Source organism: Urocampus carinirostris, chromosome 15 (genome assembly GCF_059441175.1).
Source record: "Urocampus carinirostris isolate Australia breed hairy pipefish chromosome 15, RoL_Ucar_1.0, whole genome shotgun sequence".
Classification (NCBI taxonomy): Eukaryota; Metazoa; Chordata; class Actinopteri; order Syngnathiformes; family Syngnathidae; genus Urocampus; species Urocampus carinirostris.
Window position 1 is genome coordinate 7,634,484 of NC_142363.1, and position 16,325 is coordinate 7,650,808.

Consider the following 16,325-nt stretch of genomic DNA (forward strand, 5'->3'; position numbering starts at 1 on the left):
GACAGGAGATCAGAACGTGGTCGGGGTCAAAAAACGAGTTGTTAGCCAGGATGGGAGATCAAAACGTGGTTGGGGTAAAAAAAAAAAAACGTTGGAAATCATGAACAGACGGGTAGAAAACAGGTGAAAAAACAGGACTGACGGGAGTCAGGGTCAAAAATGCTTGCCTTGTGAAAGCAGGTTTGTTGACGGACTGACAACAGGCGAGTGAAAGGACGGAGCTTAAGTAGGACAGGGAACCAGGAAGCCAGCAGCGACTGGCACCAAACGAGCAGGCACAGGTGAAATCAATCAGTCATCATGAAATAATCGTTATGTTGACAATACCATCCTCTTAATGTCTTATAAAATGAGAGAAACGTTGGTGACATAACCATTTCCAGATCAGGCAACGGCCAGGCATTTTAAGGAATGGACTATCGGTGCCCTATTGGCAAAGTATTGGTACTCACGATGGTAGCCGAAGCTATAATCATCTGCCAATGAGGAACTTAGAATTAGAGTTTGACTTTATTGTCATTGATATCAACGTTGTGAAATATTGAATGCCCAAGATTAGATCACTCCAGGGTCAAACATGTAATTTAGAAACTTTGAGAGAAAATGGAGAAAAAGAATTTATGGATGAATAGGCAAAAAAAAAAAATACCCAATACACTACACACCTATCGGCCACTTTATTAGGTTCACCCTGCTTGTAACGGGTTGGGCCGCCTCCGGCCTTTAGAACTGCCTCAATCATTTGTGGCATAGGGTCAACGAGGTGCTGGAAGTATTCCTCAGAGAGCTTGGTCCATGATAGCATCACACAGTTGGGGTGGATTTTTCGGCTGCACATCCATGATGCGAATCTCCCGTTCCACCACGTCCCAAAGATGCTTTATTGTATTGATATCTGGTGAGTGTGAGGGCCGTTTTAAATACAGTGAACTCATTGTCATGTTCAAGAAACCAGTCGGAGATGATTGCAGCTTTATGACATGTTGCTCCATCCTCCTGAAAGAAGCCGTCAGAAGTTGAGTGCTCTGTGGTCATAGAGGGATGGACATGGTCAGCGACAATACTCTGGCAATACAGGCTTTGGCGTTGCAACGATGTTTAATTGGTACCAAGGTGCCCAAAGAGTGCCAAGGAAATATTCCCCACATCATGACACCACCATCATCAGCCTCAACCTTTGATACAAGGCAGAATGGATCCATTCGTTAATGTTGTTGACGCCAAATTTTGACCCTATCATCCGAATGTTGCAGCAGAAATCGTGACTTTTCAGAACAGGCAACGTTTTTCCAAACTTCTATTGTCCAATTTTGATGGGCTTGTGCAAATTGTAACCTCACTTTACTGTTCTTAGCTGAAAGGAGTGGTACCCAGTGTGGTCTTCTGCTGCTGTTGCCCATCTGCCTCAAAGTTTGACGTACTGTGCGTTTTGCCTACCTTGGTTGTGCCATGTGCTTATTTAAGTCACTGTTACCTTTGTATCAGCTCAAACCAGTCTGGTCAATCTCCTTTCAACTCTAGAATCTACGAGGCATTTCCACCCACAGAACTGCTGCTCACTGAACATTTTTAATTTCCAGACCATTCACTGTAAACCCAAGAGATGGTTGTGCGTGAAAATCCCAGTAGATCAGCAGAGACTGAGATACTTAGACTAGCCCTTCTTGTATTAACCACTGTGCCACATTCAAAGTCACTCAAATCACCTTTCTTCTCCATACTGATGTTCGGTTTGAACTGCAGGAGATTTACTTGACCATGTCTACACGCCTCAAAGCACTGAGTTGCCGCCAAGTGATTGGTTATTTAGAAATTAAGTGTTAACGAGTAGTTGGACAGGTAATAAAGTGGCCGGCGAGTGTACATCACTATACCTAATCAATAACTATGATGCATCTGCTAAGGGGGTAAAATTCACTTTTTTGAGGCTTTTGTCAACATTAAACAAAGTTAGCCAGCAGAGGGAGGGTCACAGTAAGCGAGCCATTGGGAAACCTCAAGGACGAAAACGAAATGAGCCTATTGCAAAAAAAATAAAAAATAAAATACAGATGCTTACTTGTTTAACACGACTAGCATTTTGACGATCGTGTTATCTCTTATCAGGTTCCTCTGGGCCGTCTGGTGATCACAGCGAAGAATCGTCCACATTCTTCCACTGCAGCCCGAAATTAAATGGTGTCACGGTAAGATAGCTCAACAGTATTTTTCATGCGTCGTGTTTCTAGTAAACTGGTCAGTGGGTTATTGTATTGTAAATAATATTGCTATTTTGTGAGGGAAAGCACTATTTAACCAGATATTCCACATATTTCTGCACACTGATACAGATTAGTAAGTTATATACATATTAGTCAGTTAATGCATTGGTAATGTTGGACAATGTCGATGACATTTGTGAAATGTCACGTTTTAAATGAGTTGGAAGTTCACTGCAGAGTGAAAAAAAATAATTTTCTTCTAATTTAACCGAAAAATATTCAAAATAAATACTAATTAATTTATTTTGGGCAGAATATATTATTAGTACTCGTATCATTAACCAAGTGACCACTAAAACCTAACTTTTTCCCTGTTTTTTCTTAATTTTTACATTTCTTTTTTCTTTTGTTTCTTCCCCCTCTATTTTTTACTTCTTTTTTCACGCTTTTTATTATTTCGTTCTCCATTATCGTTTTTATTCTTTATTTATTTTCCCTTTTATCCTTTTTCTTTCGTTCTTTTTCTTTTTTTTCTCAGCTCTTCACCTATTTTACTCTCACTTTATTATACAGTTTCTTCTTTTTTCTTTTACTCTTTTCTTTTTTTCTTTTATTGTAAAATAAAAGGCTTTTGTGAGAAATGTCACGCATTTGGGTCCTGATCATGTTCCGGCTATGTGAAATGGTGACAGTTTTTACCTTGAGAATCGCGTGGTCATGATTTGTTCTCCATTCTATTTCTTCTACATTTTTTAAATCTACAAACATTTGTCTCAAAAGTCTCCATGTGCATCATTGATCATATGTAATATTTTCATAACTTGCACAAACGACTCACTTGAAAACATAGTCAGAAGATGGTAGAAGGCAGATGTCATACTCACTGGTGTATTTTGATGTATCTCGGTGCGATGTGGCACGGATAAAATCGTAAAGACTTTTCTTCGAGGCAGCTGTGCCAACCAGAATCAGACTAAGGATTTACACTCGGAAAACACAACAAAGAGATAATATGCCAGGTTTGACAAAAAGAGGTTCATGAACTACCAAAACAATCTGGGGAGATGGGGGCGTGTGTTAGGTCTATTAATTTACATCTCTGAATAAAACACAAAATAAGAGAGACAAGAGACACCAATATTTTCTCATGAGGAGATGCTTCACAGTCAAAGTCTGATTCACATCAGACTAGAACTGCAACAGCTTCCCAATTTTATTACAAACAATTGAGTCACAGGGTCGCTGGGGGAGGAGAGTTTAACATAGCTAGAGGACGTCATCCTAAAACAAGAAACATCACACAGACCAGAGAAAAATAAACATGAAATTGCAGCAACTTCTGTTCTCAGGAGAATGGTTGAGTGGTTCACAAGGCGAGAAAACTCCTGCTCTGTAAGATTAAACAATTTGAATGTATTATTATTCAAAAGTAGAAACAGAGTATTTTTAGGTTTTAGGGTGATTTTAACGGTAAAAATCCGTCTACCAAATACAACCCAAATCTTTATTTTTTAGGCGTTGGCTACTTAAATCAGGCATGTCAAACTTAGTTTGGCTCGGGGGCCGGATCCAGACTTTTTGTTCTCAGGTGGGCTGAATCAATCAAAAAAGGTCTATGGCAAATATTTACTTTTGTTTTTCAGTGCTATGCTTCATTATTCAGGCTACTTTTGTAGCCTACTCTACAATTCATAATCTCTGATACTGTAAGTGATATTTTCTAAGCACAACACATTTATTCAGAAACAAAGGAAAAAAACATTTCTTTGTTTGGCATTGAATGTCTTAACAAATTGCTTAGTGTAACTGTTGAGCAAATGCAACTTTACATCTGAACCAACTTACCACTAACATAAAAAACATAAAGGAATTCAAGAGGGAGCTATGAATAAAAATTTGCTTGCCTCAATTGTCGTACTGCTTTGTCATTAAAAATAATACAAAATAAGAGTTTTAGCTTTGGAGGGCAATAACATCAGATCAAACTCCAAGACCGGCCTACTGAAGTTGAGAAAACACTGCACAATACTGTCTTAAACATGAAACCAGTATGGAAGTCAGCTGTTTTGCTTCTTTGCTTCCCTCTGGCGGCAGAAAGGAGCATTTGGTTTGTATTTATAAAAAAAGTCGCAACTTTTCATAGAAATGAACTACTGTACAGGCTTGCGTTTTTTTGACGTACTTAGAAGTTTACGACTTCTTGTTGGTCACAAAATACGGGTTGACCTTTTTTTTTTCTCTTTTAAATGCAGTGAACCCTTCTTTATCAGGCGGGTTGTCCCCCCATCACCCACCCCCCCAGAAAAGACGAAATAGGCAAGATCCGTGTTGTAGAAACAAATATATTTTTCCATTTATTGTTATATTTATTTGATATACATCCAAACCTTCCCAAAAGTAAACTCTAAATGTATTTATGAAGGTTCATGACAATTTTTATTGTACTATTGTGCAAAGTTAATTATATATAAATTTAAAACTTCATAACCTATATCAATTTTCCTCTTCACATTTGTTACTTACAATGTACTCAAAAGGGTTGAGGGCTCACAAAACTCATTGATTATGTATATCTTGCAGGCTTCATCACCTTCCTTACCCTCATCCAAGGAAGGAAAGTATGAGAGGCGCTGGGTAGATGCTATTTCACTGCCATTGTTAATGGCCAGAGTCTCAAGATACAAAGCTGGCACGGATAAATTAGGGTAAGGATGATAAATGAATGAATTAATGAAACTTTTTTTTCGAATCTGACAAAGCAAAAACAAAACAAATGAAAAAAAGAATACCACAAACATTGTTATTGTACATGTTCGAAAGGGGGTAGAAAGAATCCTACCCCATTGGCTTCATTAATAATTGTGTCCCACAGTTAGCTATTGTGTGATTTGCTTACATCTACCTTTCTCTACATCATTCAGACGCCATTATTTTCCTCTCTGTACTTTGCCAATATTGCTTTTTTGTATCTGGATTTCAAAAGGTAAATACTTGGACATTTTTTGAGCTTATCGTGTAATTTGTTCCAAAATTTAACTCCACATACAGACACACACATACGTTTCCTGGTAATTCTTACAGGTTGGATTTTAAAGTTTCTACATCCCCTCAAGTTGTAGCTTCCTTCTTTTTGTTTTTATATGTTTTCTGGTAGTATATCTTTGTTCACTTTGAATAGTATTGGGCACGAGTGATATATTTCACATTGACGGGCACAGTTCAGCAAGCGCTGCGGTTGGCTCAGCAAGCTCACTTCTTTATATCAATATCTATAAAAGGCTCAAAAGGTCAGTGCAGCTCCCTCTCCAAGTTAGTAGGTGTGACAGAGAACATGTATTTGATTTTCACACACCTCCCTTTCTCAGGGTTTGTACACCTTTTTGGGGGCCAAACTCAAGCACTTTGCGAGAACTTTCCAGGACACATTTTCCATTACCTTCGAAGGAAGAAATCCTGTATTGATCAAAAGAATGTTTTTGGTTTTTTTTGACATTGATGACTAAAATAAAGTCGTTATCTTGCTGCTAGTACATACTTTGCGGTATTTTGAGCTCTTCCCATCTATGATCTACGATCTTTTTGTGTCATTGGGCTGCAATAAACTGACATAATTACTGCTATTCTGTCACGAGGTGGGACCGGACCAGAACGGAGGCAGGAAGGGAGAACTCAATTGCGTGACGATCAAAACCTTTATTTACCAAAATAAAAGTTGTCCAAAACTCAGGGACAAGACAGAACAAACAGGCTTTAACAAAAACGTGCAAACACAGGTTTCTTCCAACTCAACTAAACAGGACAAGGCATAACAGAACGGACAATGTGTAATGAGCCAACACCCGCAATACCCACAACCCAACCTTAAGTAGCAGCCACGCAATTAGCTGATCTGCTTCAGCTGGTGCCCAGGGGGCGGGGCAGACCGGTCGCCAGGGCGACCATGACAGAGCCCCCCCTTTAAGGGACAGCTCCTTAGGTCCCAAAAAGAAAAAATGACTACCTCGCGCCCCGGAATGGTTCGACGCTCTCGATTGGGGCAACCCCGCTCCCTCCTCCGAACACGCAGGAACGGGGAGAGGCAGGCGCCATCTGCGTCGGGCGGATAGGAATCGGCGCTCGGCAGGGGGGCAAACTGGACAGGCGAAAACAGACAGGCAGAACCGGCGAAAACAGGACAGGTAAACAAGGGAGTCGGACAGGCAGAATCCGAACCGGCAAACAGGACAGGTAAACAAGGGAGTCGGACAGGCGGAATCAGGGGAGTCGGAATCAGGACAGGACAGGCAAAATCAGGAGAGTCGGACTCAGGACAGGCAGAATCAGGAGAGTCGGACTCAGAAGAGTCGGACTCAGAAGAGTCTGACTTAGGACAGGCAAGACGGGAGAGTCGGACTCAGGAGAGTCGGACTCAGGACAGGCAAGACGGGACAGGCGGAATCAGGACAGGCAAAATCAGAACCTGACAAAATTGGTACAGGCAAACAGGCAAAAACAGGACAGGCAGACTCAGGGCAGGGGAGTCGGACTGACAGGCAGGGGAGTCAGACAGGCAGGCCGGAGATTCGGACAGGCAGGCCGGAGAGTCGGACAGGCAGGCCGGAGAGTCGACCAGGCAGGCCGGAGAGTCGACCAGGCAGGCCGGAGAGTCGACCAGGCAGGCCGGAGAGTCGACCAGGCAGGCCGGAGAGTCGACCAGGCAGGCCGGAGAGTCGACCAGGCAGGCCAGAGAGTCGGACAGGCGAAAACAGGACAGGCGGAGTCGGACTGTCAGGCAGCGGAGTCGGAGTCGGACTGGCAGGCAGCGTAGTCGGAGTCGGACTGGCAGGCAGCGTAGTCGTAGTCGGACTGGCAGGCCGGGGAGTCGGAGCCAGACTGGCAGGCCGGGGAGTCGAGGCACAGCATTGGCCACAATGGGCGGGGCCGTGGTTCGAACGGGCAGGGAAGGTTACCTCAATGGGTGCTTGCCAAACGGCGTCCTCCAGCTCTCCCCAAATCGCGCTGGGATCGTTTGCTGAGTTCATTTCTGGCAAAATCAGGAGAGTCAGACTCAGGACAGGCAGAATCAGGAGAGTCGGACTCAGGAGAGTCTGACTTAGGACAGGCAAGACGGGAGAGTCGGACTCAGGAAAGTCGGACTCAGGACAGGCAAGACGGGACAGGCGGAATCAGGACAGGCAAGACGGGACAGGCGGAATCAGGACAGGCAAAATCAGAACCTGACAAAATTGGTACAGGCAAACAGGCAAAAACAGGACAGGCAGACTCAGGGCAGGCAGGGGAGTCGGACTGACAGGCAGGGGAGTCAGACAGGCAGGCCGGAGAGTCGGACAGGCAGGCCGGAGAGTCGGACAGGCAGGCCGGAGAGTCGGACAGGCAGGCCGGAGAGTCGACCAGGCAGGCCGGAGAGTCGACCAGGCAGGCCGGAGAGTCGACCAGGCAGGCCGGAGAGTCGACCAGGCAGGCCGGAGAGTCGACCAGGCAGGCCGGAGAGTCGACCAGGCAGGCCGGAGAGTCGACCAGGCAGGCCAGAGAGTCGGACAGGCGAAAACAGGACAGGCGGAGTCGGACTGTCAGGCAGCGGAGTCGGAGTCGGACTGGCAGGCAGCGTAGTCGGAGTCGGACTGGCAGGCAGCGTAGTCGTAGTCGGACTGGCAGGCCGGGGAGTCGGAGCCAGACTGGCAGGCCGGGGAGTCGGAGCCGGACTGGCAGGCCGGGGAGTTGGACTGGCAGGCCGGGGAGTCGGACTGGCAGGCCGCGGAGTCGGACTGGCAGGCCGCGGAGTTGAGGCGCAGCATTGGCCACGATGGGCGGGGCCGTGGTTCGAACGGGCAGGGAAGGTTACCTCAATGGGTGCTTGCCAAACGGCGTCCTCCAGCTCTCCCCAAATCGCGCTGGGATCGTTCGCTGAGTTCATTTCTGGTTGGCTCATTCTGTCACGAGGTGGGACCGGACCAGAACGGAGGCAGGAGGTAGGAAGGGAGAACTCAATTGCGTGACGATCAAAACCTTTATTTACCAAAATAAAAGTTGTCCAAAACTCAGGGACAAGACAGAACAAACAGGCTTTAACAAAAACGTGCAAACACAGGTTTTTTCCGACTCAACTAAACAGGACAAGGCATAACAGAACGGACAATGTGTAATGAGCCAACGCCCGCAATACCCACAACCCAACCTTAAGTAGCAGCCACGCAATTAGCTGATCTGCTTCAGCTGGTGCCCAGGGGGCGGGGCAGACCGGTCGCCACGGCGACCATGACACCATTCAACTTGGACAATGCCCACGCAGCTTGGCTACATCACACTTGTTTATTAAAAATGGAAAGAGCTCTATAGGTCTTGGGTAGTAATTGAGTTCAACACGGAAGACAAAAAAATGAAAAAAGTACTGTATGTATCATAAGCAGAAAAATGAGCCAAATTTGGACTAATTGGAATGGTATTGACTGCTCAGAAACAAAGTGTATCAAATCTGTCGATTTTAGAGACTGCTGCTGTTTTTCTTTTGTTTTACTTATTTTAATTTATATTTGTTGGTTAGTTTTGCAGAGGATCTGTGTCTAGATTGGTTGAATTGTTAATATATTGGTAAATATATATATATATATATATATATATATATATATATATATATATATATATATATATATATATATATAATATATTATCAATTACGTATTGCACTAAACAGTTATTTCTAAGCATTTCTAATTTTGTTTTTGTTGTTTTGCATTTTGGGGGATTTTGTGTTGTGTTCGACTTCAAATCTGTTCAGTGTGTGAAAAGTTCAAATCGTTTGGTATTTTAAAATTTCTGGGAATATTATAGTTTACATTTCTTGATCCCCTGAAAAACATGTAGAATCATCCACCATCTATCCATCCATTATCTGCACCGCTTATCCTCAGTAGGGTCGCGGGGGTGCTGGAGCCCATCCCAGCTATCTTCGGGCAATGGGTAGGGGACACCCTGAACTGGTTGCCAGCCAGTTGCAGGGCACACAGAGACAGACAACTCGCTCGCTCATTCACACCTAGGGACAATTTGGACCGGCCAATTAACCTGACATGCCTGTTTTTGGAATGTGGGAGGTAACTGGAGTGCCGAGAGGAAACCCACGCAAGCACAGGGAGAACATGCAAACTCCACACAGAAGGTTTGATCTCATGACCTCAGATCTGTGCCGCACACGAGCTAACCACTGCGCCGCTGTGCTGCCCCATGTAGAATTACTAATTACAAAATAATTTGGTGCATAATATTTTATCCAAGCATTTCAGCCAAAATTCAAGCATTTTTCTGACTTCGAAAACCCAACATTAAAATTTAAGCATTTTCAAGGATTTCAAGCACCTCTACGAGCCCTGATTTCACCTTTGACGGGCACGGTTCAGCAAGTGCTGGTGTTGGCTCAGCAGGCACACTTGTTAACGCCAATATCGATGCATGGTCATAAACAGCTTAAAAGGTCAGCACAGTTCTCCCTCTCGAGTTCGTAGGTGTGACCGAGCATTTGATTTTTATACACACCCCTCTCTGCATTATGAGTAGCTTTACTTCAATGTCATGATGTAATAGAAAGGCTTACTATTGGTTTGCTTTAAAAAGCTATTTTTTTTATCTCTCTATATTAGAACTTAACTGATTTTTTGAGGAACATGTGTTGTAGTTTGTGATGCACAGTAATGTTTTTTCTGTACCTGTACCGATAACCAATAAAATCATGCTTTTGAGACCAATACCAATAACCGATATACAGTGCCCACTCTACGTAAAAGTTACTTTTATATGAGATATGAGATGTCTTTTTAGCAAAAATCTCTCCTGACAAATTAGAGAATATCAAAATTTCCAGAACTTATCAAGAGAGGGTCTAGTGTTAGAAAAAGCTCATGTCCAGCATCTGCTTGTCAATGTCAGTATGTGCCTTTCCTTTCATGAAAAACATATTTGATCCTTTGGTCTTGTGTAGTGTTTTTTTTATTGAATTGCATCTCCATTTTGTAGCTTTGCTACCTTAGCTATGAGATCAGTAAGATAAAATGAACCAGGAAAAAGGAAAAAAAAGAAAGAAAAAAATGTAATTAGTGGAAATAAAATTAGTTTAGGTTCATTTAAAGTCACAGTCACTTTAATTTTAAGTGTACAGTAAGCGTTACTCATCATCAACAGTTGCTTGCGCTCCCTCACTCCCCGCGAACCCATTCTCCCTTACTCCAGCACCACGCATACACCTCTGTTACCAACTGCAGACTTACTCCATGGTAAGTGCTCGTAATAGATTCACATTCACTTATTAAGTTAATATATTTATATTTTTCTTATGACTGTCTTTTTATGTTTAGTTTTTAGTGAAGCAATACTGTATGTGTTTTTATAGCTATTTAGGTTAACTTGGATGCTTTTGGAAGGCCGGAACGAATTACTTGTTTCATAGTTATTTTTTTATGGAAAACATTTGTTCGAGATATGTGAAATTTTAGATACGAGCTGGCTCCGGGAACGAATACATCTCTTAGGTGGAGGTGCCAATTACAATCACATTAAACTGCTCTGGTAAACATATGCCATATGTCCAAAAGTAGCATTGGAGAGATTAGAGCTTGACTTTATCAATCCATCAATCCATCAATCAATCAATACAGCAGTTTGTTTGTTTTTAATAACTATAATAACATATATTGTTATATGTACTCATGATACTGACGCATAGATATTGCAGAAAGTGTATTCAATATGTGAAAATATGTCACTTCTTAATAGTTCCAAGTGACCCAATACTGAATGGCACACGTGTCTTGGCTAGGGATAATATATCACTGATTCTCATCAAGTGGCATTAGTAGCTATAATAATTCAAAGTAATGTGTGTGGGGAGACAAAGTAATGTTATATTAATATTTTAGTGTAAATTTTGTTGGCTGAAATATTTTACTTAAAAAGAATCATTAAGTCCAAATGCTTTTAATCAGTTTATAGTTTAGTAGACGCTCAAGAGAGAAGACATACAGTAAATGTATTTTGAATTTGCAAAGAGAACAGGGGAGGACTGTACAAAAAGCCTCAAGACGTGAAAAGCCCAATCTGTTCTACAGATCTTCCCCTTAGTTCTTCTTTATATAAAATCTTATTGGTTACAAAAAGCAGATCCACTTTAAATGATAAAGTTCAAATGCTTCTCAATAAGTTTAAAGTTTAGTAGATGCTCAAAGTAAGAACAGAAGACATAAATGTATTTTGAACTTGCAAAGAGAACAGGGGAGGTCTGTACAAAAAGCCTCAAGATGTAAAAAAAATCCAATATGTTCTACCGGTCCTCCCCTTAGTTCTTCTTTGTATTAAATCTAATTGTTGACAAAAAGCTGATCCTCTTTAAAGGGTGTGGTGATCAAAGAACATTGTACAATAGTGAAAAGGATGTAAACAGTGCATAGTACTCCAAATGACAGACAACAGTAATCGTCACATTGACAAACCAACACTGGCATAAACAAATAAATAGAAATAAAGACTATTCTAATTCAAATTCTACGAAATCTCTTTTGTAGGTGTCCAACAGTAAAAAGAGAACTACATTCTTTATTGTAAGCAAGCAGAATAAAACATATCACTTTTCGATGTGGATGCATTAAAATTGATGTTTAACCTTTATACAATAAGTACTTCTTACTGCTATTAAATCTATGGGTGTTTTGTCTTTTTGTTGCTGCTAAATGGAACTTGGAAAAAATATGTACTATTGCAGAAAACTGGTAATATATATACCTTGTGAATTTTTATTTTTTATTTTTTCAATTGCAGCTGCTAAAGATTATTGCACTTATTTTCATTGCAGAATTGTTAGAATGTACTATTCTTTTTCACAGCCTTATTCACATTATTATAACTTAAGCCAGTTTTTAAGCACTACATTGCAATTAATTATCTTTTTGCCTATTTATCCTGATAGTCTGTAGTCTTTTATATTTTTCTCTTCAAAGTATTTATTCCACATTTTACCCTGAAGTGTCATGTCTAATCTGGTTGCACACAATGTTTCAGAACGTTCAAATCAATGACAACAAAGACAATTCTAATTTAATTCTATAAATTTACCCCTGCAAAAATGGAATGTTTTGCAAGAACTGGAAATAAAAGATGTTTTCTTGGCAAGACTTGACAGGAATTGTGTCCTTATAGGCAAAAAAGGAAGTACTATCAGATAATGTATAATCATGAAGGAGTATTATTCATTCATTCATTTTCTGCACCGCTTATCCTCAGTAGGGTCGCGGGGGTGCTGGAGCCCATCCCAGCTATCTTCGGGCAGTGGGTAGGGGCCACCCTGAACTGCTTTCCAGCCAGTTGAAGTGCACACAGGGACAGAAAATTCGCTCGCTCATTCACACCTAGGGACAATTCGGACCGGCCAATTAACCTGACATGCATGTTTTTGGAATGTGGGAGTAAACCGGAGTGCCCGGAGGAAACCCACGCAAGCACGGGGAGAACATGCAAACTCCACACAGGGGGTTTCGATCTCATGACCTCAGAACTGTGCCTCACACGCGCTAACCACTGCGCCGCCATGCTGCCCTGGAGTATTATTCATCAATGTTAATTCTAGTTTACTGTAAACTATTCTCAAAACGAGATTGAAAAGAGCAGCACGGCGGCGCAGTGGTTAGCGCTTGTGCGGCACAGTTCATGTCATGGGAACCTGTCGTGGGTTCATATCCAGCTCCAGACTTCCTGTGCGGAGTTTGTATGTTCTCCCCGTGCTTGCGTGGGTTTCCTCCGGGCACTCCGGTTTCCTCCCACGTTCCAAAAACATGCATTTCAGGTGAATTGGCCGGTCCAAATTGTCCCTAGGTGTGAATGAGCGAATGAGTTGTCTGTCCCTGTGTGCCCTGCGATTGGCTGGCAACCAGTTCAGGGTGTCCCCTGCCCACTGCCCGTAGATGGCTGGGATGGGCTCCAGCCCCCCGCGACCCTAATGAGGATAAGCGGTACGGCTAATGAGATGAGAGATGAGATGAGATTGAAAAGGCTCTTAGGCTTTATACGAGAGTTTAGGTGTAGATTAGAAATATGATTTGGGAATTGATCATTGATATTTCCATATGCCAATGACTGCTGGATTTTTAGGACTCTGTATCAAAGAGACAAGAAGTCGCTCTTCATTGATGTTCCATCTCATGCAACATGACAGGCGTAACAACCTATCTTTGTATATTCACCCATACCATCATGCTTTCAGTCTACTCCATTTCTTCTCTTAAATTCTGATTTCTCCAGGTCCAATTGTTTTGAAGTCTCTTCAGTAAATGGAACTAGGCCCAATATTCTCCAATTTTGTAGTACTGCAGAGACCACAGACTGGCTCCAAGCAATATCAAGAAAGATCAGTGACTTGACCCTGGAGAATGTAAGTATTTTTTATAGATATAAAAAAGAGTGTTTGTGCAGGAAAACAGAAGTTAAAAGGCAAAGTTTCAAAAATCAGTATACAGGATTAGGTTCAGTAATAGCTAACACTTTTAGGTGGTCAATACATCATTTTTTAAAATAATCAATTACGAATACATTTGAAGAGTTGACATTTGTATTTGTGTTAAGTTCATGTTGTTTTTGGAGCGCTTAAATATTTTGGGGGGATTTTTATAAAAAACTCATAATTCACCTCGTAAAATAAAGTGTGGTTACACACACAATTTAACCGTGACTTATTCAAAGTCCAAGTCAATTTGTTTGTCAATTTTCCAGATGTGCTTAACATACAAGGAATCTAAGTTTCCCCACTCTCCCATGCACAAACATTAAAGATGATAAAGTGCAGATGCACAGAACAGTCCTAACGTAACCCTTGGATGCATGAATGGTGTAAAAAATGACCCCATGGGTTGTTATTCTTCAAAATCTTTGAAAAAAAAGTCCCAATATTGTCATCTCATCTCATCAGCTGTACCGCTTATCCTTATTAGGGTCGCGGGGGGCGGGGGCGGGGCATCCCAGCCATCTCCGGGCAGTGGGCAGGGGACACCCTGAACTGGTTGCCAGCCAATCACAGGGCACACGGGGACAGACAACTCACTCGCTCAGTCACACCTAGGGACCATTTGGGTCGGCCAATTCACCTGAAATGCATGTCTTTGGAACGTGGGAGGAAACGGAGTGCCCGGAGGAAACCCACGCAGGCACGGGGAGAACATACAAACTCCGCACAGTAAGGCCGGTAGCTGGAATTGAACCCACGCAGGAGGTTCCCACGACCTCAGAACTGTGCCACTCACGCGCTAACCACTGCGCCGCCGTGGTGCCCCCAATATTGTCATATTCCAGGTATTTCTCATAAACATGTTTATGACATGATGCCATAAGTATTTTTTATTTTTTTTCCCACTAAATTTAGGAAATTGCAGTTTTTGTGTTACTACTCCACTCTTCCATGAGTGGGGTCAAAATTACCCCCCCCCCAAGCATTTCCTGTGACATTTTCTATAACCCTATCTAACTTAGCAACACTAACTGTCAACTATACATGTACTGTCCCATACATACATCCGATTTTCACCAGTTTTACCACTGAGTTGGGGCAATTTTACACATGTAAGTATTATTATTAGTATTAAGTATTATTTTATGAACTGAAATATTTTTCATTGAGAGTATAATATATTATCAAATTAGCCTACTTTCCAGTTAGCTAACGGTATCGTTAGCTAAGACAAACACACACCGATAGAAGAGAATTTACTTTTATTGTCATTCTTTGTAACTGTGCACACAGAAAGAAATGTCGATACAGTTTAACTGTACGGGTCGATGCAGCCGCAGCCAAACAGGGCGCAGCCATTTTAGTCATTAGGTGACCAAACCCCCCAATCCAACCCTTTATGCCGAGCGCCAAGCCGGTAGGCAATGAGTACCAATGTTGTAAGTCTTAGGTATGACTCGGCCGAGGCTTGAACCAGCGACCTCCCAGTCTCGGAGCGGGCGCCCTAACATCTAAGCTACCGAGCTGGTTATATCAGGAACAAAGAAAGACCTACTTAGCTAACTCCAAAGTTGGCTTATTTTGGATTAGCTAGTATAGTCAGGTAGCTAAACATTATTGTATTTGATAAAATAAAATATATTATTTATTGTCGGTTGACTTCTTCACCGGTGTGCCTCTTCCAAAGCATATCCTGGAGAAGGGTCTTACTATTGTAGGAACTTTGCGACAGAACAAGCCAGAAATCCCTACAGTCATGAAATCTTCCAAGGACGTCTACAGTACTGAATTTTGGTTGAGTGGCAGCATGACCTCAATCAGCTGTATGAGAAAAACGCAAAAGGTTGTTGTGCTCCTCTACAAATTGCACTGCAACACGGTGGTGGATGGACACAGCCAATAGATAGATAGATAGATAGATAGATAGATACTTTATTCATCCCCGAAGGGAAATTCACATTTCCAGCAGCATCCCTGAGCTGAGAACAGTACAATAATAAAGCCAAAAGAATACAATATACAAATACCCAGTGTGACGTGCAAATGCCCACTGTAGCGTGTTATGCCCGTCAGTCAAGAGAACTTGGAACCGAGCTGGTCCAAACTCTAAGCTTTCAGTGAGAAAGAACAACAAATGATGGTGAAGCAGGAATCCTGTTTCAACCAAAGACACCATGCACAGCAGAGACAGGAGCTTCAACTAGGACAGAGAGTCTGGGTAAAGAACACAGTGCAACTTTGGGTCATCACAAGGCCAGCCCAGACACCATGGTCCAACAAAATTTAGATGTCCTCAGGAAGTATTAGGAGAAACCGATTCCATATCAGTGGCCATCCAGAAAACTCCTACTTTGACTCGATCAGGACGCATGATCAGAAGACCAGTGAGAATGGACTTGTAATAACTTGTCATATTTAAAAAACAGTTATTGATGTTATTATTTATGTTGTTAAAATAAATGTGGGTAACTCAATTAAAGAGGGAAATGTGGGAATATTGGTAGGAACCAATGGGCTTGTGTTAGGAGTTGACTAGGGACACTAAAGGTGACCCTCATTTCCAGAGAGACAGTATGTTGTGAGATGCCAATAAGCTAGGATGTATGATTAAAGCAGCATGAGCACAGATCTGAGGTCATGGCTAACCC

The 16,325-nt window shown here is 42.1% G+C and overlaps 1 protein-coding gene across 3 annotated transcripts in view; it reads left to right on the plus strand.

Annotated features, from left to right (window-relative positions):
* sntg2 (syntrophin, gamma 2) overlaps positions 1-16,325 on the plus strand; it is a 59,390-nt gene that overhangs the window by 22,893 nt on the left and 20,172 nt on the right. For all 3 annotated transcript variants that reach the window (XM_088354458.1, XM_088354459.1, XM_088354460.1), the window contains exons 8-10: positions 2,107-2,186; positions 4,782-4,906; positions 13,479-13,608. In XM_088354458.1, coding sequence (XP_088210584.1) covers positions 2,107-2,186; positions 4,782-4,906; positions 13,479-13,608 — 335 coding nt within the window. The remainder of the gene's footprint in view (positions 1-2,106; positions 2,187-4,781; positions 4,907-13,478; positions 13,609-16,325) is intronic.